Here is a 25,586-nt window from a genome sequence, read left to right on the forward strand (position 1 = left end):
TGGGAAATGCTCCCAGGGGAAACTGGTCAGGGAGTGAGGGAAGCAGAATGAGGAAAAGGAACACGCCAAGCGAGAGTGCAACTTCAGGGCAGCCTCAGCTGGATCCTTGGGGAGCCTGGGAGTGTAAATTACATCTCAGAGTTTGTCCTGCCTCAGAGGAAAGGAACTGGGCTCCTGCATTCCAACCCAGCCATGGGCTGTCCAGAAGAGATTGGGAGGGAGTAAATCTCCAGGAACTTCTGACTTTCCATACAGCAGAGGTGGCACCATTGCCCAAATCTATGTTAGAAGCATAGAAAGGCTGCAAATGCTGGTGAATGTTTGTGGAGTTAGTAAAGGGCAGGCATCTGCTCAGAGCATCAGCAGAGCTCCTTCTACCCCATCCACCATAGTTGTTGGGCCAGATCTTAGTCATATGGCTGTCCATTTCTGTAAAGGAGACTGGGAGATGCAGTTTTTATTTTTTACTTATGTTTATTTTTTGTTTTTTGAAATGGAGTCTTGCTCTGTCACCCAGGCTGGAGTGCAGTGGCACGATCTTGGCTCACTGCAACCTCCGCCTCCCAGGTTCAAGCAATTCTCCTGCCTCAGCTTCCCAAGTAGCTGGGATTACAGGCGCACGCCACCACGCCTGGCTAATTTTTGTATTTTTAGTAGAGATGGGGTTTCACCATGTTGGCCAGGCTGGTCTTGAACTCCTGACCTTAAGTGATCCACCCACCTTGGCCTCCCAAAGTGCTGGGATTACAGGCGTGAGCCACCATGCCCGACTGAGATGTGGTTTTCAAAGTTGGGCATGTGCCATTCCCAGTAAAAGTAAGAAAAGGGAGGAAGAGAGAGTAGACATTGAGGAGGCAAACAGTCACACTGAAGCTTCCGTTTTCCCTTGAGGAGGAGGCTAGACAGACGTGGGCTTTGCTTAGCGCCGCTGAGCAGCACACGGGTACGTATACTGCTTTGGGCACCAGGTCTCTGCTGCCGCCTCCAGATGGGCAGCCATGTGTTCTCCCGTGCCTTGCAGGGTCACAGCATGGCCTGCAATCTTCTCTCTTCCTCTCACTCGAGCTCTGTGAGCTCTACCTGTTCATAGCCTCAGCTGGGGAAAGTGGGACCATGACGGGGAGAGGAAGGTGGCATACAGGGGGAGGGAGAGAGCTCAGTTCTTTACTTTTTCAAAAAGATGAAACAAGGCTGAGGCAGGAGGATCACTTGAGCCTAGGAGGTTGAGGCTGTGCCGTGATTGCACCACTGCACTCCAGCCTGGGTGACAGATTGAGACCCTGTCTTGAAAAAAAAAAAAAATAGAAAAAGAAAAAGATGAGACCAAGTGCAGTGGTTCCCACCTGTGATCCCGGTACTTTGGGAGGCCGAGGCGGGTGGATCACCTGAGGTCAGGAGTTCGAGACCAGCCTGACCAACATGGTGAAACTGCGACTTTACTAAAAATACAAAAATTAGCTGGGTGTGGTGGCATGCTCCTGTGATCCCAGCTATTCAGGAGGCCGAGGCAGGAGAATTGCTTGAACCCAGGAGGTGGAGGTTGCAGTGAGCCAAGATTGTGCCACTGCACTTCAGCCTGGGCAACAGAGTGAGACTCAGTCTCAAAATAAAATAAAATAAAATAAAAATAAAATAAAAAATGAAAGCATTTGGCACAACTCCTGGTGCCAAATTGAAATTATTGCTGGCTTCACTCCCGGGCTGGTTCCCATCACTCTGCAGAAGGCACAGTCTCTGCAGCATTGAACCCAAGAAGGTCACTGCTTGTCACATGGGAAGGTGAAGAGTGGCTGTGATGGTCAGGGCTCTGAAGAAAACTGAATCCAACCCAGAGAGTTCAAGAGACTTTAAAGAAGGACTTCTCTTAGAGTGTGGGCAGGATTAAGGGAACAGAGAAGGGAGGTTGAGGCTCTGAGAGAATAGCAAGAAAAGGAAGCCATTGCCACACTAAAGGTAGGATGAGGCAGGAAAAGGAACTGGTATGATGGATGCCCAGTGAGGGCTGCAGCTGGGGAGGGGGGAAAATAGACAGAAGCTGTAGCTGCACAGGGGTGTAGCAACTAGCAGGGACAGGATGTCAACGCACGCAAGAACTTTGAAAGAAACGTCTCACATCTCTCTCACCCTGCCCGGCTGGTCTCCTGCTGGTCTCTCTCATTGGCCACATTCAACCAGAAGACAGAAGGCAAGGGAGCCCTTGAGTGATGTGGATCACACTGTCCACTTCTTGAGACACACAGCAGGAAGAGAAGGGTGGCGAAGGAATTGGAGGGAAGATGAACTAGACGAGGTAAAACAATATGTACATACCATGCATGTGCTTAATAGATATGGGTATTTTATTTTATTTTATTTTATTTTGTATTAAACATTTTTTAATAGAGATGGGGTCTCACTATGTTGCCCAGGATGGTCTCAAACTCCTGGGCTCAAGCGATCTTCCCACCTTGACCTCCCAGAGTGCTAGGATTATAGGTGTGAGCCACTGCACCAGGCCAGGTGTGGTTATTTTTATATTTTTCGATGTTCTAGCATGTCCCATGAGTAGATAAGCCATAATTTACTTTAAAAATCTTCCTCTTGGCTGGGTGCAGTGGCTCACGCTTGTAATTCCAGCACTTTGGGAGGCTGAGGCGGGCAGATCACGAGTTCAGGAGATTGAGACCATCCTGGCTAACATGGTGAAACCCCATCTCTACTAAAAATACAAAAAATTAGCTGAGCGTAGTGGCGGGCACCTGTAATCCCAGCTACTCGGGAGGCTGACAGGAGAATGGCATGAATCTGTGAGGCGGAGATTGCAGTGAGCTGAGATGGCACCACTGCACTCCAGCCTGGGTGAAAGAACGAGACTCCATCTCAAAAAGAAAAAAAAAATTCTCCTTTTGTTCATCTGTCTAGAAAACTTTTGTATCGGAGTACAATACACACGTATAAAGGGTCCATATCAGAAGTGTACGGCGGGATGAATTTTCATAAATGAAATTGACCGTGTAACAAGATCAAGAAACAAAACATCTGCAGCCCGGAAGCCTCTTGATTTCCCTTCCACTTATTCCTTCTCCATCCCCCTGTACCAGATAACCTCTATTCTGACTTCTAAAGGCAAAGTTAGCTTCCCCTAATTTCGTGCTTTAAATGAATGGCATTTTTCAGTATGAGCTCTTTTGGGCTTGGCTTTTTCATTCCAAGTGTTTATCTTGTTGATTTTTACTTATTTTCACTTGCCTATGTAGAGATGATTTTACAATCGGTATCTTTGTATACATGGAATTTTTTGCCTTTGGCTTATTTTCTTTTTCTTTTTAAAAAGTGCAGTGCTGTTAATGTAACTTGAAAAACACCTCAGCACTCTAAACATACAAAATATAGAAGATTCCTCTTGTTTTTTTTTTTTTTTTTTTTGATGGAGTCTCACTTTGTTGCCCAGGCTGGAGTGCAGTGGCAAGATCTTGGCTCACTGCAACCTCCCCCTCCGGGGTTCAAATGATTCCCCGGCCTCAGCCTCCCGAGTAGCTGGGATTACAGGTGCCTGCCACCACGCCCAGCTAATTTTGCATTTTTAGTAGAGACGGGGTTTGCCATGTTGACCAGGCTGGTCTCGAACTCCTGACCTCAGGTGATCTTCCCGCCTCAGCCTCCCAAAGTGCTGGGATTATAGACATGAGCCGCCGCACCCTGCCTGATCCTTGAATTTTCAATGATGGGTGGCTCTTTGCTTTGCTGACAAGGAAGAGGTCTGTAGTTTGTTTAAAAGAGAACTTGTTTCAGGTGCAGTGGCTCATGTCTGTAATCCCAGCACTTTTGAGGTGGGAGGATCATTTGAGGCCAGGAGTTCAAGACCAGCCTGGCCAACACAGACCCTGTGTCGGTTAAAAAAAAAAAAAAAAAATTAGCTGGGTGTGGTGTAGTTCCAGCTCCTCGGGAGGCTGAGGTGGGAGGATCACTTGAGGCTGGGAAGTCAAGGCTGCAGTAAGCTATGATTGCACCACCGGACTCCAGTCTGGGCGACAGAGGGAGACCCTGTCTCAAAAAGAAAAAAAAAGGCCGGGCATCTTGGCTCACGCCTGTAATCCCAGAACTTTAGGAGGCTGAGGCGGGTGGATCACCTGAGGTCAGGAGTTCGAGGCCAGCCTGGCCAACATGGCAAAGCCCTGTCTCTACTAAAAATGCAGCAATTAGCCAGGCGTGGTGGTGGGCGCCTATAATTCCAGCTACTCGAGAGGCTGAGGTAGGAGAATTGCATGAACCCAGGAGGCAGAGGTTGTAGTGAGTCGAGACTGCACCATTGCACTCCAGCCTGGGCAACAAGAGCTAAACTCTGTCTCAAAATAAAACAAACAAACAACAAAAAAAAAAACCCCCAAACACTTCTCATGCCAGCTGATCCCACTTTGTCCACAGCTAAGAATGGCAGCAGAATGCTATATCACTCTATACAGAAACAAGACCACCTGAAGCTAAGTAGATGCTTACCACGGAGTCAACAGGTCCAGTCTCACAGTGAACGCCCTGAGCTACCACTCCGTCGAAAGCCATCTTCCCCTACGGCCTCACTGTCAAGTGAGGAGCATCAAGAGTTTGTCTTGGTTGTTTTGTTCTTTTTTACAAACTATGAATATGTACAGTTGATAACTCAGGATTTCTAGCCAATAACCATATAGTTAACATCATCTTAGAATTTTTTAAAATGCCAGAAACATCTTTAAATGCCTTGTCATACCATCAAAGGGCACAGAGAGAGGAGAACACAGAGTGCTTTTGAATTTTAAAAATCTTTGACTTGGCCGGGCACGGTGGCTGATGCCTGTACTCCCAGGAGTTTGTGAGGCCAAGGCAGGTGGATCATGTGAGGTCAGAAGTTCGAGACCAGCCTGGCCAACATGGCAAAAACCCATCTGTACTAAAAAATGCAAAACTATCTGGGTGTGGGGGTGCACACCTGTAGTCCCAGCTACTCGGGAGGCTAAGGCAGGAGAATCACTTTAATCTGGGAGGTGGAGGTTGCAGTGAGCTGAGATAGTGCCACTGCACTCCAGCCTCAGTGACAGAGGGAGACTCTGTCTCAAAACAAAAACAAAAACAAAATCCCCAACTTTGACTTATTTTCTTAGGCTGAATCTCCACATTTAGGTTTCCTGGGTTGAAGAATATAAACATTTTTGTAACTCTTGCTGTGTGAGGCCAAAATGTTTTCTGAAGAATGTAGACCTGTGTGAGAAGTCTGTCACTGAGATAATGAGTGGCACTTACCTTATGGATTAGTACTGTTTTTATTTTGTTTGTTTGTTTTTTGAGATGGACTCTCACTCTGTTACCTAGGCTGGAGTGCAGTGGCGTGATCTCGGCTCACTGCAACTTCCACTGCCCGGGTTCAAGCGATTCTTCTGCCTCAGCCTCCCGAGTAGCTGGGACTACAGGCAAGCACCACCACACCCAGCTCATGTTTGTATTTTTAGGAGAGATGGGGTTTCACCATGTTGGCCAAGCTGGTCTTGAACTCCTGACCTCAGGTGATCCGCCTGCCTCAGCCTCCCAAAGTTCTGGGATTACAGTGTGAGCCACTGTGCCCAGCCCTGTTTTTATTTTGAATGTCATGGGTGGGGTAAAATGTTTCACAATCTTTGCAGGCTTTAAAGTTCTCCATTTGGTCTTGGCAGTCTCAATAAATCAAGGCTCAGAAAGGTCTATTTGCTCTTCTAGGGGCACACGGCAAACCACTGGCAGATCCAGGACTCTGGCATTCTCTTCACGGCGCCATTGTGCCTCACTGTGTTACAGGAAAGGGGTCCGGATCCAGACCCCAAGAGAGGGTTCTTGGATCTCGTGCAAAAATGAATAGAGAGTGAGTCCATAGAGTAAAGTGACAGCAAGTTTATTAAGAAAGTAAAGGGATAAAAGAATGGTTACTCCATAGACAGAGCAGTCCCGAGGTCTGCTGGTTGCTGATTTTTATGGTTATTTCTTGATGATATGCTAAACAAGGGGTGAATTATTCATGCCTCCCCTTTTTAGATCATATAGGATAACTTCCTGACATTGCCATGGCATTTATAAACTGTCATGACTCTGGTAGGAGAGCAGCAATGAGGATGACCAGAGATCACTCGTTGCCATCTTGTATTCGGTGGATTTTGGCCAGCTGCTTTACTGCAAACTGTTTTATCAGCAAGGTCTTTATGACCTGTATCTTGTGCTGTCCTGCTATCTCATCCTGTGACTTAGAATGCCTTAACCGTTTAGGAAGGCAGCCCGGTAGGTCTTAGCCTCATTTTACCCAGCCCCTTCTCAAGATGGAGTTACTTTGGTTCAAATGCCTCTGACAATTGGAAGGGAGGCCAAGAGGGGTGCAGCTCTGGATCCCACTGGGGAGGAATTGGAAACTCTGGATGTCAACAATGGCCACTGTCTCTGCATCTGACAGTTCTTTTTTCTTTCCTGCCTCAGTTTATTTGTACAAAGAGCACAGGAGGACAATAGTCCCATGGGGATGACAGCCCAGGGGCCACACCAGTCCTTCCGTCCTCAGGTAGGCAGACAGAGATCTCTACTGAGAAGACTTTGTCAGGGCCTGGGTGCCTTTGGGAGCCTGAGCTGGAAGTGAAGCTGGACCCCGAGCCTTGGTTTGATCCTTGTCCTTGGCCTTTGGCCGACAGAGCCTGAGGCCCTTGGTAGTGCCAGCACGAGGCAGGAGAATCACTTGAACCCGGGAGGCAGAGGTTGCAGTGAGCAGAAATCGCACTACTTCACTCCAGTGGGGTGATGCAGGCAGGTTGATTGAGCTTCCCAAGCTTGGAGTGGGCGATGCAGGCAGGTCGATCAAGCTTGTGGCTGATGCCCTTTGGGATCTTGGGCTTAGCCTCCTCGGACTTTGCCAGGGCCTTGATAGCCTCAGCACATGCACCCACGGCCTTGGCATTGTTGGCCTGCATCTTCTTCAGGCTCTTTTTGTTGTGCTTCTTGGCAAAGCGCATGTTCCTCAGGAACTTGGGGTCCACCCCCTAAAGAGATTCATATCTTTGTGATCAGAATTTTTTTTTTTTTTTTTGAGACAGAATCTCCCTCGTTCACCCAGGCTGGAGTGCAATGGTGCAATCTCAGCTCACTGTAACCTCTGCCACCCAGGTTCAAGCGATTCTCCTGCCTCAGCCTCCTGAGTAGCTGGGACTACAGGTGCATGCCACCACGCCTGGCTAATTTTTTTTGTATTTTTAGTAGAGACAGGCTCTCACCATGTTGGCCAGGCTGGTCTTAAAGTCCTGACCTTTAGTGATCTTTCCACCTTGGCCTCCCAAAGTGCTGGGATTACAGGTGTGAGTCACCATACCTGGCCTGTGATCAGAATTTTTTGATGCCATTTCTGTGCTGTTTTGGGACTGGTTGTCTGCAGTGTGGTTTTTGGACTTGGCTGCACCATAACCTGCAGCCCCTGAAGCACCTGGTTCTGGAAGGGAAAGCCTGTATCTGATAGTTCTCGGTTGCAAACAACAGAATCCTCTCCAGCTGGCTTAAGCAGACGTGGAATGCACTGAAGGCCATTAGGCCTTGGATGATCTGGCGGGCTTGGTGGCTCTGCAGCAGGAACAGAACTCACCTCCCTCCACCTGTAGGCCCACGCACTTCAGCTGACACCATGGATTCTTAGGACTGGAGACATTCGGCCAGCACCTGTCCCAAGTTCTCCCAGCAGAATTCGCCTCTCATTGGCCACCCTGAGATCTCACGTAGACTCAATGAGATCTTCAGACCTGTGAGATCCAGGGTCCTCCACCCAAGTCTAGAATAAAAATCAGGACTTTGCTAGCAAGGAAAACATGAGGGAAGGGCTTTGTGCATGGTCTGCCTGTGCGGCCACAGCAGTGTAGACTTGGCAAAAGTAGGCTACCCTGGCCTGACTTCACACAGTCTGTTGGCTCCAACATCCAACACCTCATTAACCTATTCATCAATCCTTTGTTTCCCAGGGAATTTTGTGTCCAGATTCCATTTCCTGGGAAAGGAGCTCTGATTGGTTTAACTTGTGTGAGGTGTTCTCTTCTCGTCCAATCCACCATAGAAGGGGGGAGGATTGGGGGAGCTCAAATGCCACAGGCGTGGAGATTAGGCCACTCGGCAGGGCAGAGGAAGATGGAAGGGGCTAGAGTGGCCTCCTTTGCTGAGGAAAAACAACAACAGTTTATTTGTTACCCAGAAAACAAATGAAGTGAGACTAATGGCACTAGTGAAGTCAGGACACCCACACTTTTTTTTCCCCAAAATGATTTGTTATGTTATTCAGTATACATGACAGCAGAAGTGGGAATCCAGACTACTTCACACTTAGCTTGTGGATCGGTACTGTTTTTATTGAATGCCATAGGTGGGGTGAAATGCTTCACAACCTTTGCAGACTTTAAAGTTCTCAATTTGGTCCTGGCAGTCACACCAAATTGAGGCTCAGAGAGGTCTGTTAGCTTTTCTCAGGGCACAAAGCAGAGCAGTTCTCTCCATTACACTACTGTGCCCTCCCTGCCTATGCCCCCTTTCCTAAGAATTTATTTTTATTTTTATTTTTTATTTTTCTGAGATAGGGTCTTGCTCTGTTACCCAGGTTGGAGTGCAGCGGCATGATCATAGCTCACTGCAGCCTCAAACTCCCAGGCTCAGGTGTTCCTCCTGTCTCAGCCTCCTCAGTAGTTAGGACTATAGGTGCATGCCACCGTTCCCAGCTAATCTTTGTATTTTTTTGCAGAGACAGAGTCTTGCCATGTTGCCCAGGCTGGTCTTGAACTCTTGAGCTCAAGCAATCAACCCACCTTGACCTCCCAAAGTGCTGGATTACAGGCATGAGCCACTGCGCCTGGTGAGAATTATTTTCACAGTCCCTATTGGGGGCCACCTGACCATGGTCCCCTGGACCCATGTCATTGGGACAGGACATCAAATCTAGACTTGGACAATTGTGTTCTCTTGGGAAGGCAGGAGGACATTGGAGCATCTCTTGGGAAGAGATGAGGAAACTGAGATGAGGACATTGATTTATTTATTTTTTTAAGCTGAGCTCTAAAATGGGAACTCGTAAGAAGCAAGATGGGAGGAAGAGGGGACAGCAGAGAAAATAGTCCTTAAAAGAAAGAGGCCAAGTTGAGAGACCAGGTGGTTCCAGAGAGGGCTGGAGGGAGGAGCTGCCTTGGTTTCTGACAGCTTACTAGTTCTGGGTTCTTGTTCTTCATGGGATCTGCCTCCAACCGTCGTGAGGTAGCCCTAATATTCATATGATGCAGCATGCTTTAGATGAAAGAAACAAACTGCAATCCACACTGGCTAAAAAAACCAAGAAAACATATTCATTTACATAATAGGAAGTGCAGAGTTCCTATTGTTCCTAAGGTGGATTTCAGGCATGGTATGATCACCATGCCAGCCACATTGTTCTGTAATTCTCCCTAGGCTCTTCCCTCCATCATGTGTTAGCCTTGATCGCACACTGGCTTCCCTCATAGTTGCCAGAGGGCTGCCAGCAACATGAGGGGCAACATGCTTTCTTGTTTGCATCCATAAGGGTAGAAAAGCATCTCCCTCCCACCCAAGTTATTCCTTTCTGTCTGATAGGCCACTGTCAGTTGTATGCCTATTCCTGGACCAGTAGCAGTTTCTGAGAGAATGCTATGCACTAATTGGCTTAAACTTAGATTCCCAGTCATTGGCAAGGAGGATGGGATGGCTGTGATTGGCTTACACTAATGGAGATCTACCTTGGAGGTGTGTGTAAAACTCAACTGCTTCTGGTTACATAGGCTTAACGGGGAAGGACTGTTACCTGAACAAATTGGGATCGGCTGGGAAGAAGGAAAGGGAAACAGATGCTGAGGAGGCCAAAAAAAAAAAAAAAAAAAAAAAATCATTTTGAGTTAGTTCGAGTGGGTTTCTGATTTTTGTAACCAAAGAGTCACTTGGACTGTCAGTTTTCTGGTCTGCATCCAAATGCCTCTGCCCGGTCCCTCTGCGGCTTGGCTCTAATTTCCTCCTGTGTTCTAGAGGCTCTGCTGTCGCCAACATTTCCCACCGCTGGCTCATCGCTTTGGCAAGCTGGCATCTCACCCTGCTCCAAGTCCCGCTGATGAAGCAGAAGGTCCCTTTAGCAGAATCGATTCTGACATGTTCTAATTAAAAAAGCCTGGTACGTCTCTGCATGGGGGCTGCTGAGAGCTGCGCCCATAAAGACACAGAGAGTAAATTCGTCAGAGGAAGGTCTATTTTTAACAAGTCCTGAACCTAATTGAACTTAATCATTTTTCAGACGTCGACACTTGAAATGTGTGAGTCACTGGGCTCTGCGTGGAGCTGAGTGCTGGAGCAGCCCTTTATATATCAGAGATGAGAGATATCAGCTTGCAGGGCTGCTCAGCTTTGGGGCTGCGGTTTCAGTCAGGTTATGGAAAAGCGTGGGGCTCTAGAGACAGAGAGCCTTGGGTTCAAATCCTGGCTGCTCCACTGACTGCAAAACTCGGTTTCTCCAAGTCTGTTTCCCCATCTGTAAAATGAGGATGGTCAAATGTATCCAAAACACTTCATATGAATCATTTGGAGGCAAGGCCTGACATGTAGCTGTTCAAAATCTATCCTCCTTACTTGACATGAGTGTTGATGCTTCCTTGCAGAAACAGTACTGTGTTTAGTTTGGACCGTGTTGCCCAAACCCTATATGTAATATACTGTCCCACTGACTTCCCTCATGGTTACAACGTGGCTGCCAGCAACATCGGGGCAACATACTCCCTTGTGTACCATATTATCTTTCTGAAACCAAAAATATGGTAAGTTCTTTTCTTTTCTTTCTTTTTTTTTTTTTTACTGCAACCTTCGCCTCCTGCGTTTAATCAATTCTCCTGCCCTAGCCTCCCGAGTAGCTGAGACTACAGGCACCCACTGGGTGCGCGCCACCATGCCGGGCTAAATTTTTTGTATTTTTAGTAGAAATACGAAAAAAACAAAAAAACAAAAAAACCACACACACACACACACACACAAACATAGGGTTTCGCTATGTTGGCCGGGCTGGTCTTGCACTTCTGACCTTAAATGATCTGCCCTCCTCAGCCTCCCAAAGTGCTAGGATTATAGGCATGAGCCAGCACACCTGGCCTTCAAAATATGGTAAGTTCTAAAACACATCCTGTCCCAACAATTTACGGATCAAGTGGAGACCTTAGCAGGGCTGAGGCCCCATGGGCTGTGAGTTTGAGACCCTTGAATCCACTCAGGGGGCGAGGAGTTAAAGTGGAAATCACATGGAATCAAAATTACTGTAGAAAACGCGTACCCCCAATAATTTTCCATAAATTCTGTGATTGTTTCTAGAGCTTAGCCCTAGAGGGGCTGACTTGTGTTTCAGGGCCGATTGTATGAAAAATGTGTATCTTTAAACTACTAAACTCCGTTAGGGCAGTGAAAAGCTCACTTGCCTGGATCACACTTGGGTTCTCGTGTTATCCTTACAGTGGGTGGGGGTCAGGTGAATGTTCTGAAGAAAATTCTCCCGCACTGATGAAGTTATTTTTCTCATAAATGATTTCTCTTCCCCCCACCAACTGTTTTTTTGTTTGTTTGTTTTGTTTTTTTTTCAGAGTAGGGAAAATTGGGCTCCTTTGAGTTAGCTGCGTGTGAAGTCCGTACCTAGCAGGGCTGCTGTGAGCATGAGTGTAGGTGTAGGCTAAGAAGACAGTGAATGGGGTGTGAATGGGGTGAGGTTGACCAGCGATTGCATGGCGTTGGCGGAGGGAGGGGCTGAGATTGTTGATTGACTCAAGAAGTCACTTAGCGTCATGAGTAGTGTGGTAAGGGATCTTTAGAGAGTGCATCGCCCCTCTCCCCCCACCAAAAGCTTCCCTCCAACCAGCTGCTCTTGTCCTCTCTTCCCTAGGACCCTGTGCCCTCCCTGTGGACTTGCAGGGGAGAACGTCCATGTCTGTGCGGGTCACAAAGGCGCCCGTTCCAGGGGTCCCAGAACGCCCGGGCGTGGGGCTGGGGGTGTGGCGCAGCGAGGCCGCGCAGCAAGCAGTCCTCCCGGCGCCGTGGGACTCGCAGTTGCAGCAGCGTCGGACAAGCGGCCCGAGCCGCCACCGACAAGGAGTCCGGGCCCCGCCACTGGTAAGTTTTGCCGCCAGTCCGGCAGCGCCTGCTGCGCCACAGCTCCCCCTGCCAGGGAAAAGCAAAGAGCGGTGGCGGTCCCCAGCCTATTCAGATCTCGCTGCCCTAAGCCTGGAAGATATCAGGGTCTCCCGCAATCTTGCATAAATAAATTGTATCGCGTAAAATAATTCCAGGGCCGCGCGAGGTGGTTCACGCCTGTAATTCTAGCACTTTAGGAGGCTGAGGTGAGAGGATCGTTTGAGCCCAGGGGTTCAAGACCAGCTTGGGCAAATTCGTCTTTACAAAATATTTAAAAACTTAGCCAGGGGTGGTGGCACCACCTGTAGTCCCAGCTCCTTGGGAGGCTGTGAGGGGAGGATTGCTTGAGCCTGGGAGGTTGAGGCTGCAGTGAGCCGAGATTGAACCACTGCACACTAGCTTGGATGACAGAGAGAGACTCTGTCTCAAAAAAAGGAAAAAAAAAAAAATTCAACAAATTATTTTCCTCCCATAATAATCCTTTTTTTAAAAAACAAAACAAAACAAAACAAAACCCGTGTATGTGTTTCTGTGCTCCTGTTTGGCTAGTGCCCTAAGCACATGTTTAATTCCATCACCAGGTTGTTCAGCCTTGGCTCAATATGATCCCTATAGCTGCCTGTCCCAAGGTCAGCTAGGGAATCCATCATGGGGCAGGCTTGTCTTTTAAAGGCAGGTTGTTAAAATTCAGAAGCAGAGGAGGTGCAGGCCTAATTAAATATTAGATAAATGAAGATGATCTCTGCCTGGAGGAAATTTCATTCATTCAAACTGTGTTTGCCAAGAGCTTCCCATGTGCCCAGGACCATGGATGCTGTGGTGAATAGACTGAGGCCCAAGGAGCAGGAGACCCTTGCCTGACGTCCCCTAACCTGGGCCACTGGACTTCTCTGCACTTTTCCTTGCCCACGCTGTTCCCCAGAAGTGGGCAGGTTTTAGATTCCTACCAGGAACTGCAAATTCAAATTCCTGCTGGCTCTGGGCAGTTACAGAAAAAGTAGAATTAGGGGGAAGGGAGGTTAGCCAATAGGGAGGAGTGGGGCCTGTGGCCAGGAGAGTGAGTGCATGACCCACATTTATGTTTTGAAACACTGTGGAACAGAACTGGAGGCAGGTTGATTTGGCCCCATGGACTGTGAGTTTGAGACCCTTGAATGAGAGGGTGGTAAGCCAGGGGTCAGGACATCCAGGAGATGCTCTGCAGGCCAAGCTATGAGGATGGGGTTTGGGGTGGGGAGATCTGTTCCCCCAGGGAACATAGAAGCCCATCCTAGAGGGCACTGACTGAAAGGGAAAGGCCTGGGTTAACATCCGGAACCTGAAGAGAAGCCAGCACCCTAGGGGAGAGTGACGGCGTATGTGCGTATGAATCAGCACAAAGGCAGGAGGTGACAGAGACTTTGCTTCCTGGAGGATGGTGCATAACCCAGCCAGTGATCTCAGGGGCCAGACAGACTGGTACTTGCAAATCCTAATTCACAAATCAGCTACATTCACCCAGCATCTGTCATGAACTAGGCACATGAACTAGGCACTATGCTAACCACTTTACCGACATTATTTTACGCTGAGATATGGGTGTGGGTATCCCCATTCTACAGATGAGGAAACTGAGGCTCAGAAAGGTCAAATCACACTATCAGTGAAAGTCAGGAATACCCAATTCAAGCTGTTAAGATGGTGCATTACAAATCCACTTAGGACCCAAAGGGCCCTGGAACATAGAACAGCTCCTGGACAATATGAAATTGGAGCTGCCCCAAATTCCAGGGTTGAAAGAGGCCTCAGAGAGAGTATCCTTTGCCCAAACCTTGTTAGTCAGGTAAATCCTCCTACAGCTACTACCCCCACCTGGAGGTGGGGATCATTCCAGAAATGATCAAGATACAGAACCATTGTCTTATACCACTTCCCTGCCTGTGGGAATTTCCCAACATCAGACAATTCACTTGGCCCCCAAACCCTCAAAAACATCAGGGAAAATGTGGAGGTTCCTACATTACCAGCCACTATTTTCCTATCACCCATTAACCTGAGAATCATTTTCAACGTATGCATCATGTGAGTTAGGAATGCTTTAGGCTTCAATGAACAAAATACTTGGTGACTGCCTTAAACAACAATGACTCTTGTTATTTCACCTAACACGATGTCTAGAGGTAGGCAGTTCCAGGGATGGGGCAGTAGCCAACAGTATCAATTGGGACCTACATTTTTTCCCATCTTTCCTCTTTGCTGTTTTTAGTGTGATGGTGATATTTCTCCTCATGGTCATGGGATGGTTGCCACTGCACCATCATGCATGTCTTCACAATAATTTCTAAAAGCAGAAGGAGAGGGGAACACGGACAAGCTCTCACTAATTTTTTTTTTTTTTTTGAGACGGAGTCTTACTCTGTTGCCCAGGCTAGAGTGCAGTGGTCCAATCTTGGCTCACTGCAATCTCCATCTCCCGGGCTCAAGCGATTTTCCTGCCTCAGCCTCTTGAGTAGCTGGGATTACAGGTGCCTGCTACCATGCCCAGCTAATTTTTGTATTTTTAGTAGAGAAGGGGTTTCACCATGTTGGCCAGGCTGGTCTCAATCTCCTGATCCCAAGTGATCTGCCTGCCTTGGCCTCTCTAAGTGCTGGAATTACAGGCGTGAGCCATCGCGCCTGGCCCAAATTCTCACTTTTTGTCACAAAGGAATGGAATAGACTTCTCCTCATGTCTCATTGGCCACATCTGGGTCACATGTCCATCCTTAGACCAATCATTGACAAAGGGAAATGGGGTTACTATGATTAGCAGGAACCAATCATCAGTCATCCTCTGGGACTGGGCACATTGAGGGGGTAGAAAATCAGATTTGTGTTAGGAAGAAAGAAGTTAGGGTATTATCTGAGGCTTGCTAGCTGCTGTAAAAAATACATCCCCACATTTCATTGGTTTAACATAACAGAAGTTAATGTTGCATTTGTGTAACAGCCCAGTGAGGATGTTCATGGTTGGCAGGTGACTTCCTCTACAAGTTGATCTGGGGACGTGTCTTGTGGCTCTGCTTCCTATAAATGTCAGATGGGGCAAGAAAGGATGGAAAGGTCACACCCACTTCTTAAAAGTAATGGTCTGGAAGTGACAGACTTCCCCTCTACTCACATCCCATTGGTTAGAATTCATCAGAGAGCCCTGCCTGGATCCAAGAGGAGCAGGGAAGCGAAGCCCTGGATGGGCAGCTAACTCAAACAACAATGCCACATGAAGGGAAGTGACTGTTGGGGAGGCAATGAACTGATCTCTTTCAGGCTGATCTTATCTCATCCTTGCTTTTAAGAAGCATCCAGGCTGGGTGTGGTGGCTCACGTCTGTAATCCCAGCACCTTGGGAGGCTGAGGTGGGTGGATCACCTGAGGTCAGAAGTTCAAGACCAGCCTGATCAAAATAGTGAAACCCCGACTCTACTAAAAATACAAAATTAGTTGGACATGGTGGTGCATGCCTGTAATCCCAGCTACTTGGGAGGCTGAGGCAGGAGAATCACTTGAACCTGGGAGGCTAAGGTTGCAGTGAGCCAAGATCGTGCCATTGCACTCCAGTCTAGGCAACATGAGCAAAATTCCATCAAAAAAAAAAAAAAAAAAAAAAAAGGCAGCATCCAGTCTTTTCCAGATCTCTTTGCTAGTCACTTTCCACTAGACACTGCCTATACTTGAGCACAAATCATTTTCTGAACACTCCTTTCAGTCACTTCCTTCTCACCCTTTGCCTGGGCAGTTATCTCTGCCCAGAATACCCCCTCCCACCCTCCAACTTTTCTTTTCTGCCTGGTGAACTCCTATTCATTCTTCAAAACCCAAGTTAAAAGTCATCTTTGTGGAGCCTTTTTTACTGTTTTGTCCTAGTCAGGATTTATGGCACTTCGCAGGCTGACTTACCACTGAATTCCACACAATGTGTAGCATACAGTGGGGGCTCAGTTTATGTGCTAAATAGATGTAAGTATTTCAGGTATGAGAACTCATTTGGTTGCAAGCAATAGAAAATGCATCTCAGGTTGCTTTAATGGAATATACTGATTTCTGTAATTGGACATTACCCAGAGGTATGTTCAAGCTTGGCTAAATGCAGGTGCTTGGATGATGTCCTCAAGCCTCAAGATTCAGTCTGTCTTCATTTTGTCTTCTCTATTCCATTTTAGCTTGGTTCTCAGTCTCTGCCAGATGGCTGTCAACCCCTCCTGACCTTATCCACCGAGGTTCAAGTGCAGCAGGAAACAAAGTCTCTCTCTTCATGAGTGTTCCAGCTTAAATTCCACCATTCACTCTGGTTGGACTAGCTAGCTTCATGTGCCCATCCACCCCTGAAGAAATCCCAGGCTAGAGGGCTGAGATCATGCAGACTGACCAGGATCTGGCGCTCTGACTCGCCCATCCAGAGTCAGATGCCCCAATCTTGAAGATGGTGGGGTATGGTCAGCCCCCAGGAGTGCAGGAAGGTGTGGCTTCCCATGGGAACGTCAGGGTATTGTTACCAGGAGATAGAGGAACACCCCTCTCACCCTTATCAACATTCACCACCCTGCACCTTCACCCTCTGAAACAATCCACATCCTGCCATATCATCCCAGCCACTGGGTACTGAGCACTTACGATGTCCCAAGCACAGTGCTGAGTGCTGAGTGGCTTACACACTCAAATGACATGGCTTCTAGAATTTCTCGCATTTTCCAGGTGAGGAAAATGAGACCTAGAGAACTGAAGTGACTTGCCCAAGGTTGATAAGTGGCTTTGGAGGAATTTGAAATGAAATCCGATGACTGGCACAACCAATGCTTTAAACCATTGCATGGCAGGACCCTCAATGGTGGCAAAAATGGAATTTCTGCTTTTGGAACCCAGCTCCTGCAGTCTGGAATTGGCTGTGCAGCGGGTCTCACAACCTCAAAGGATGCGTGGGATTAATGCTGTCCCTTGCTCTGAATAACTATGGGCCAGATGAAGTTCAAGTGGTGACATGATAAGAATACTGACTCCTGTTCTAAGATGGGAGGGTGGGGATTCCCCGACAGCTGTGGCTGAAGTTGGGCACATTTCTGTTTAACTCCATCAGGGGACACACTGCCCTGATGCCTTGTTTTTTGAGATGGAGTCTTGCTCTGTCACCCAGGCTGGAGTGCAGTGGTGCGATCTTGGCTCACTGCAATCTTTGCCTCCAGGGTTCAAGCAATTCTGTCTCAGCCTCTTGAGTAACTGGGATTACAGGTGTGCATCACCACGCCCTGCTAATTTTTTTGTATTTTTTGTAGAGACGGGGTTTCACCTTGTTGACCAGTCTGGTCTCAAACTCCTGACCTCAAGTGACCCACCCACCTCAGCCTCCCAAAGTGCTGGGTTACAGGCATAAACCACTGTGCCCGGCCCCCTGATGCCATTTTGCCCCCTCTTTGGGTACACAGGGAGCAGGAGGGTAACTGACACACCGCAACCATCTGCCCAGCTCCTAATAATAACTGGTGAGAGAAACAAGTTCCAGGCAAACATTGCTTTAAAACCAATAAGTGCCTTTTATCACACCCGGGCAGCCATCTGGGTATCCTCCTCATGTGCCAAGGTGTGGGTGGAGGAAGGGATGGCAGGGGGAGGGAGGAGGTGCCGTTCTGACCTGCACCCCCCAGCAGGGGTGGCTTACAAGTTCTCTTCCTTTCGCCACCATGAACAGGGCATTGCAGAGAGAGAGAGAGAGGCAGGCTCACTGGCTTTGAGCTCCCTGGATACAGTGTCTGAGCAGAGGCAAAGTGCGGTTCCTTCAAGATGTCTGTGGTAGGTGATGCCAACTCCTGGCCACAGAACACCTACTACGGGGTCAGGCACTGTGCTGTCCACTTTACACATGTTAGTTCATCTCATCCTGACAACAGATCTGTGCTCGCCCGTTTCGTAGGTGGGAGGCTAGAGGCTCAGAGACATCCAGTAATCTACCCAAGTTCCCACTAGATGGCACAGCAAGAGCTTGAACCCAGAACCCCAAAGAATACCCTCCCCCGACCAGAGTATGCAGTTACAAGTCAGTCATCTCTCCACCCTAGCAAGCCAGGGTGGGTTTTCCATGTAATAGACAAGCAGCTGACATCACCCAAGGGAAGGTATTCCACCTCCAGCCCTGGCCCAGCCATCCCCACTGCCCTTCACCCTTAAGCCCATCTGTGGGCTTCTGTAGCCACCTGACCCACTACGGCCTCCCACTCCCCTCCATCTCCCCCAGTTGAAGAAGCACAGAAGAAAAGACTCCGACACTCCCCAGGAACTTTCGGAGAAGGCCAAAGAGCAGCAGGCAGAGGCAGAGCTCCGGAAGCTAAGGCAGCAGTTCAGGAAGATGGTGGAAAGCCGGAAGTCTTTTAACTTCCGAAATCAGCAGAAGATCGCGAGTCAGTAGTAAGTGATGGTTGGAGTTTCACACTGAGTGACCTTGGAGGAAAGTTGGGGTTGGGTTTCGTGGTGCTTGTCTTCTGCCTTGTGACCCCTGGGGCAGGGAGCCACCTCTGAGCCCCATTGGAGGACTCATGGTCTTTTATCTGCAGAGCCTAGTTTCAAGAGAAACCCACTTGAGATGGCTTCAGTGGAGAGGGGGGATTTATTATCAGAATGCAGAGTGTTTTGGGGACCCCCGGGGGCTGGGCACCCAGATCTCAGGGAAGGACCTAATTGAGGAAGGAGTTCTGGTTTCTGTTTTTCTCCACACATGACTTTTGTTCTCTCTCTCTCTGAATTTCAGCCCCAGCTGGTGAGAAGTGGCTGCTCCAACTCTTAAGTTTACCAGCTGCACAGAGAAAGGGTCTTGAATCAATTCGAACCCCACATTCCCGGGAGAGGGAGACTCTGATAGGCTCAGCTTGGGTCAGGGGTCTCCTCCTAGTCTAATCAGCTGTGGCTTGAGGGGGCAAGGGACACAAAAATGTCTGGGGCTGTCACTCCCTTGGTCCAACAGGGAAGTGGAGGAGTTCCCAGAGAAGGTGGAAACCCCAGTGACATTTCCTAATTGTGTGTCCTTATGAGAACTGAAAGATAGAATATTTGAAATTGGGTTGCATCAGAAATTACAGAGTGTATTGTTTCTTTTCTTTTCTTTTTTTTTTTTTTGGAGATGAAGTGTCACTGTTGTTGCCCAACCTGGAATTGGCAATGGCATGATCTTGGCTCACTGCAACCTCCGCCTCCCGGGTTCAAGTGATTCTCCTGCCTCAGCTTCCTAAGTAGCTGGGATTACAGGTGCCCACATCGTGCCCTGCTAATTTTTGTATTTTTAGTAGAGGCAGGATTTCACCATGTTGGCCAGGCTGGTCTCAAACTCCTGTCCTCAGATGATCCACCCACCTCGGCCTCCTAAAGTGCTGGGATTACAGGCGTGAGCCACCGCGCCCGGCTGAGTGTATCATTTCTTCAGGCAACAGAAAGGTGTTCCCTGGGGTTGAATACACAAACATTAAACAGGCTTTCTTAGATTCCCTCCAAGGGAATGTAACTCCTTAGCTGCATCCATATTGTTTATAAAGGCAGAAACTGTCCATTGTTAGAAAGGAAATCTTACTGTTAGATGTGAAGTTCACAGGATGGGGAAAAGGAATTTTTATTTTTTATTTATTTTTTTAAGACAGGGTCTGGCTCTGTCACCCAGGCTGGAGTGCAGTGGTGCCATCTCGGCTCACTGCAACCTGTCTCCCAGACTCAAGCGATTCTCCAACCTCAGCCTCCTGGGTAGCTGGGATCACAGGCGTGTGCCAGCACGCCTGGCTAATTTTTTGTATCAATGGAGTTTCACCAAGTTGCCCAGGCTGGTTTCAAACTCCTGAGCTCAAGCAATCTGCCCGCCTATGCCTCCCAAAGTGCTGGGATTACAGGCGTGAGCCACCATGCCTGGCCTGAAAAGGGATTCTTTAGATTTTCCATGGATTCAACTTACTCAGGGCCAGGACTAGCCCATAAGGGACCTCCATGTGAATTTTTTAAAAAGCACACTTTCTCAAGACACTTTACTGCCATCTGTTGGAAAAATTGTCATTATGTAGAGATTTTGTTAGAACAAGAAAGTGTCTCCCAGAAAAGTGTAATAAATCTACAAAACAGTGGGATGTTTTCAAACTGGTGGTGCTTCCGAGGGCTGTACAGGCCACAACCTGCACATCTGTGGCTGGCTGACCTGATTCTCAAGCCTACCTCTGGTGTGCATCAGGAAATGCCTCCTTTTGATGTGTCTCTGACAATTTTTTTTGAATTTAACCCTTCTTCACCCCAGCCCCACCCCACACACAGGCTTCTGGATCTACTAAGTCAATCCATTTGATCTGGTTTCACTTTGATGGAACTGAAGGGAAGGAGGGTGGAAGAATGGAGAGTTTAGGTTCTTATTATTTTATTTATTTATTTTTTGAGATGGAGTTTCCTCTTGTTGGCCAGGCTGGAGTGCAATGGCGCGATCTTGGCTCACTGCAACCTGTGCCTCCTGGGTTCATGCAATTCTCCTGCCTCAGCCTCCCAAGTAGCTGGGATTACAGGCATGTGCGACCACACCCAGCTAATTTTGTATTTTTAGTAGAGATGGCCTTTCACCATGTTGGTCAGGCTAGTCTCGAACTCCTGACCTCAGGTGATCCACCCGCCTCGGCCTCCCAAAGTGCTGGGATTACAGGCATGAGTCACCGCACCAGGCCAAGTTTAGGTTCTTTCAAGTGAAATACCCATACAGTATTTAAGGAGGCACTTTTCCCCAGTGCTGACCCTGGCTTACAACATCCAGAGAGTAACTTAAGGTTTTGGGGCACTTCACTCCCTTTATACCAGTTCCAGCCCTACCTGCAAGACAGACAAACTTTCCTTTTGCTTTTACCAACCCTCTCTGAAAACCTCTTTTTTTTTTTCTTTTTTTCTTTTTTTTGAGATGGAGTCTTGCTCTGTTGCTCGAGCTGTAGTGCAGTGGTGCAAATTCGGCTCACTGCAACCTCTGCCTTCCAGGTTCGAGCGATTCTCCTGCTTCAGGCTCCTGAATAGGTGGGGCTACAGGCGCCCACCACCACGCCTGGCTAAGTTTTGTATTTTTAGTAGAGAAAGGGTTTCGACACGTTGGCTAGGCTGGTCTTGAACTCCTGACCTCAGGTGATCTGCCTACCTTGGCCTCCCAAAGTACTGGGATTACAGGCATGAGCCACGGCGCCCTGAAAACCTAACTCTTGTAGAGTGTTATACTCTCTTTTTTCTCTCCACCTTAACAAAGACACTCACCCCCTCTTCCCTCCCACTCCCCGCCTCCTTCCAGGAGGGGCTTAAGCAGGGGAGATGAGTCCCCAGGACTGTTGAGAAGACAGGTGGTCATTGGCCAAATGTGGCTATTTACATTTGTAATTAATTAAAATAAATAAAATAAAATAAAATTTAGTTCTGCTGAAATAGCCGCATTTCAAGTGCTCAATGATCACTTGTGCCTAAGTGGATACTATGGGCCCCTCAGAGAACATTTTCATCACTGCAGAACTTCCTATTAGAACGGGATCTACAGACTACGGCCAAATCTGGATGGCTGCCGGTTTTTGTCAATAAAGCTCTATTGGCACACAGCCATGCCTGTTGGTTCACTTTTTGGCCCGTTACAGAAAAAGGTTTGCCACCTCCTGTCCTAGGACATTCTTTCTTTTTTTTTTTTTTTTTTTTTTTTGAGACAGGGTCTCACTCTGTGTCTCCCAGGCTGGAATGCAGTGGCACAATCTCAGCTCACTGCAACTTCTGCCTCCTGGGCTCAAGCAATCCTCTGACCTCAGCTACTTTTAATATATTTGTAGAGATAGGGCCTCACTATGTTGTCCAGGCTGGTCGCAAACTCCTGAGTTCAAGCAATCCTCCTGCCTCAGCCTCCCAAAGTGCTGACATTACAGGAGTGAGCCACTGCTCCAGGCCTGTAGAACATTCTTTTTTGTTTGTTTTTGTATTGTCGAGATGGAATTTTTATTTTTTATTTATTTTTTTGAGACAGGGTCTGGCTCTGTCGCCCAGGCTGGAGTGCAGTGGTGCGATCTTGGCTCACTGCAACTTCCGCCTCCCAGGTTCAAGCAATTCTCTGCCTCGGCTTCCTCAGTAGCTGGGATTCCAGGTGCCTGCCACCACCCCCGGCTAATTTTTTGTATTTTTAATAGAGATGGGGTTTCGCCATCTTAGCCAGACTGGTCTTGAACTCCTGACTTCGTGATCCACCAACCTTGGCCTTCCAAGGTGCTGGGATTACAGGCATGAGCCACTGTGCTGGGCCTGTAGAACATTCTTTGCTATTCTATAGCAGTGTGTCCAAAACTGTTGAAGCATCTGGACACTTGATCTTGTAATGAAGCAGGTTCTGATCCAATTGGTCCCAGGTTGAGCACCGGAGATTCTGCATTTCTCCAGGCTTCGAAAGGACATTCAAGCTACTGATCCACAAACCACATTGGGCAGTGGGTGTCAGTCTCCAGACTGCCAGAAACTCAGCTTCTGTGCCATTTCCCCTTGTTCCATTGTTGTGCAGTCTTTCAAGCTCCCTTTGCTCTTTTCCAAATCCCAGTTTTCCCACATCCCAGTAGACAGGGAAAGGAGGAGACTCGGATCAGCTCATTTCATCATTAGCACCCCAAGGAGAGAAACTGCTGGAGCTTAGAGGCTACTATGCATCCCTGTGTTGATGCAAACTTGAAAAATCCTGCCTGGCCAGGCGCGGTGGGTCGTGCCTGGAATCTCAGCACTTTGGGAGGCCGAGGCAGGTGGATCACATGAGGCTAATAGTTCAAGACCAGCCTGGCCAACATAGCGAAACCCTGTATCTGCTAAAGATACAAAAATTAACCGGGCATGGTGGTGCACAGCTATAGTCCCAGCTGCTCGGGAGGCTGAGGCAGGAGAATCGCTTGAACCTGGAAGGCGGAGGTTGCAGTGAACTGAGATCCTGCCACTGCACTCCAGCCTGGGCAACAGAGCGAGACTCTGTCTCTAAATAAACAAAGAAAGAAATAATCCTGCCTGATGGTTTGCTCCTCATTACTGGAGCTAATTGGCGGTGAAGTCTGGAAAGATGGGCTGCAGAATCAGACAGGTGCCAGGGAGTTGCTGGCAAAAGAAAACCTGGGGGCTTCCTCCATGTCTGGGTAATGGCTTTTGACAGGCACAGCTGCAAATCGTTCCCTAGGAAAAATACCCACTTCAGAGAAGGCAAGGCAGCAGGAAATCATGGTGAACCGGGTCTCAGGTGATGAGTCTTCCAGACCTGGATCTGAGACCCTGGACACGTCCCTTTTGCCTGCTTGCTTAGGTGGGAAGTTCCTCTCTCCCAGTCTCCTTGCAGGACTGATGTGCCTGGAGTGCTCCATCAAGGTAAACTCAGGGGTTCGGGGTTAATCATGGGCTGCTTTTCCAACAGCAAGGAGATCCAGAGCCTGAAGGCAGAGCAGGATGAGATCACCCTGCTGTTGAGTCTCATGAAATCCTCGAGGAACATGAATCGGAGTGAGAAGAACTACATGGAGCTGTGTCTCCTGCTGCAAACCAAGGAGGACTACGAGGCCTTGATTAAATCCCTGAAAGTGCTGTTGGCTGAACTGGATGAGAAGGTGTGGTCTTTCTCTTAAAGGGTTAACTAGAACACAGAGCAAAGGGGAGGAGTTGGGGTGCATATTCATGATGGCTTAGGCCAGACCTCACACCCCAGTATCGCAGTATCTCCTCTGGACAGCCCGCTAAATGTGACTGCTGCTATCGTCTCGCTACCCTTGAGACCTCTGGGCTCCAGTATCCAGGCTCAGCCATACCAATCCATCCCTCTGCCGTGCTCCCCAGCGCCACCCGCTGCACCTAGGATAAACCCCCACAGCTGCACCCTATCGATTAGAAGAGGCTTGGTTATGCTGCAGGAATAATGCCACCCTCTCACGCATGCTCAGTGGTTTAAAACTTAAGTTTAAGGATTCTTACTTGTTGATGCTACATAACTGTTGTGGGTTGGCTAAGAGCCCTTATATCTTCTCACACTGGGACTAGGCTGAAGGAATAGCCACCATCTTGAACATTGCCAGGTGTTATGGGAAAGAAAGAGTTCTAGAGGGTTTCATGCTGGCAATTAAATGTTTCAGTATGGAAGTGAAACATGTCACTACTTCTTTTTTTTTTTTGAAACAGAGTCTTGCTCTGTTGCCCAGGTTGGAATGCAGTGGTGCAATCTTGGCTCACTGCAACCTCTGCTTCCCGGGTTCAAGCGATTCTCATGCCTCAGCCACCTGAGTAGCTGGTATTACAGGCATGTACCACCATGCTGGCTAATTTTTGTATTTTTAGTAGAGACAGGATTTCACCATGTTGGCCAGGCTGGTCTCAAACTCCTGACATCAAATGATCTGCCTGCCTCAGCCTCCCAAAGTGCCAGGATTACAGGCGTGAGCCACTGTACCTGGCTAAAACACGTCACTTCTGCTCATGACCCAGGGGCTCAAAATAGTCATGTTTTCTAATTATGGTAACAAAAAAAAAAAGAGAAAGAGAGAAAGAAAATAAAAAGCAAGAGAAAATAGTCACGTACGGGACCCTACCCGTCCACAAAGGGGCCTGGGAAGTGCCACCCTCTCATTATCTGGAAGACAAAGAGCTGGAGGTATTTGCAGGACAGCATTAATGCTCATGCCCCTTACCATGGCTTGAAAGGCCCTGCGTGATCCAGCCCCTGCCTACCCCTTGGCCCACCTCAGGGCCTTTGCCTGTGCTCCCCCACTCCCACCCCTTCCTCTACTCCCGCTTGTCTTTCAGGTCTCAACTTAAATGTGACTTTCTCAGGGAGGCCTTTTCTGTGCCCCGTCTCCAGTTTATACCTCTCTGTGTCAGTCAGGTTCTGGCGGGAACACAGAGCACCCCCAGCAGGGTATTTTGAGAACAGTTTAACTCAGGAACCATTTACAAGGATGTGGGCATGAGTAGGGACGTTGAAACACTAGGGTTCGCAACAGCGGGGAAGGGGGCAGTGGTCTGGAACTTGGAGAGCCTGGGGCAAGCCAGGGGAAATGGCTCCTCTTTCTCCCAACCCTCTGATCCTCAGTGCAAGGGAGCCCCTCAGGGATGCAGCCAGGTCAGCCCATTAGGGCACAGAGCAGTGGGTCTGGGGGGCAAGCAGGGGATCCCATGGACTCCACAGTATCCTCTTCATAGCTCTTCTTGCCATTGTCATGAGGCCTTAATCTGGTGTTGTTTAATGGCTCCCTAAGCAGCCTGACAGCTCCACAAGGGCGAGGACCACATCTGCTTTGTTCCCTACCGTGTCACCCCTGCCCCCAACCCTGTGCCTGTCCCAGTGTCCCGCACACAGTAGATCCTCAGTAAACATTTACTATTTCTATTATAGCATTAATTAATTGCTATAAAGAAGTGGCTGAGACAGGTAATTTATTTATTTTTAAATATTTATT

General features: G+C 48.3%; 2 protein-coding genes across 5 annotated transcripts in view; one reads left to right on the top strand and one right to left on the bottom strand.

Moving 5' to 3' along the window:
* Window positions 1-5,500: 5,500 nt before the first annotated feature.
* Window positions 5,501-7,055, bottom strand: LOC110740811 (60S ribosomal protein L29-like). Its single transcript, XM_021923379.2, has one exon. It carries the CDS (start codon window positions 6,972-6,974, stop codon window positions 6,747-6,749), a length of 228 nt encoding a protein of 75 aa, XP_021779071.1. The 5' UTR covers window positions 6,975-7,055; the 3' UTR covers window positions 5,501-6,746.
* Window positions 7,056-11,996: 4,941 nt separating this feature from the next.
* The window catches only part of CCDC63 (coiled-coil domain containing 63), a 59,419-nt gene continuing 45,829 nt past the window's right edge, over window positions 11,997-25,586 (top strand). The window contains exons 1-5 of one of the 4 annotated variants that reach the window (XM_021922922.2): window positions 11,999-12,129; window positions 16,329-16,625; window positions 17,849-17,949; window positions 18,392-18,561; window positions 23,558-23,747. In XM_021922922.2, the coding sequence (XP_021778614.1) occupies window positions 17,941-17,949; window positions 18,392-18,561; window positions 23,558-23,747 (369 nt within the window). In that variant the 5' untranslated portion in view covers window positions 11,999-12,129; window positions 16,329-16,625; window positions 17,849-17,940. Of the gene's footprint in view, window positions 12,130-16,328; window positions 16,626-17,848; window positions 17,950-18,391; window positions 18,562-23,557; window positions 23,748-25,586 lie in introns of all 4 variants that reach the window. The other 3 variants (XM_021922924.2, XM_021922923.2, XM_021922921.2) reach the window with 3 other exon arrangements.

This window comes from Papio anubis, chromosome 9 (assembly GCF_008728515.1).
Source record: "Papio anubis isolate 15944 chromosome 9, Panubis1.0, whole genome shotgun sequence".
Lineage (NCBI taxonomy): Eukaryota > Metazoa > Chordata > Mammalia > Primates > Cercopithecidae > Papio > Papio anubis.

Coding starts and splice junctions, on each gene's coding strand:
- LOC110740811 (XM_021923379.2), bottom strand. CDS start 6,974: ATGCGCTTTGCCAAGAAGCACAACAAAAAGAGCCTGAAGAAGATGCAG.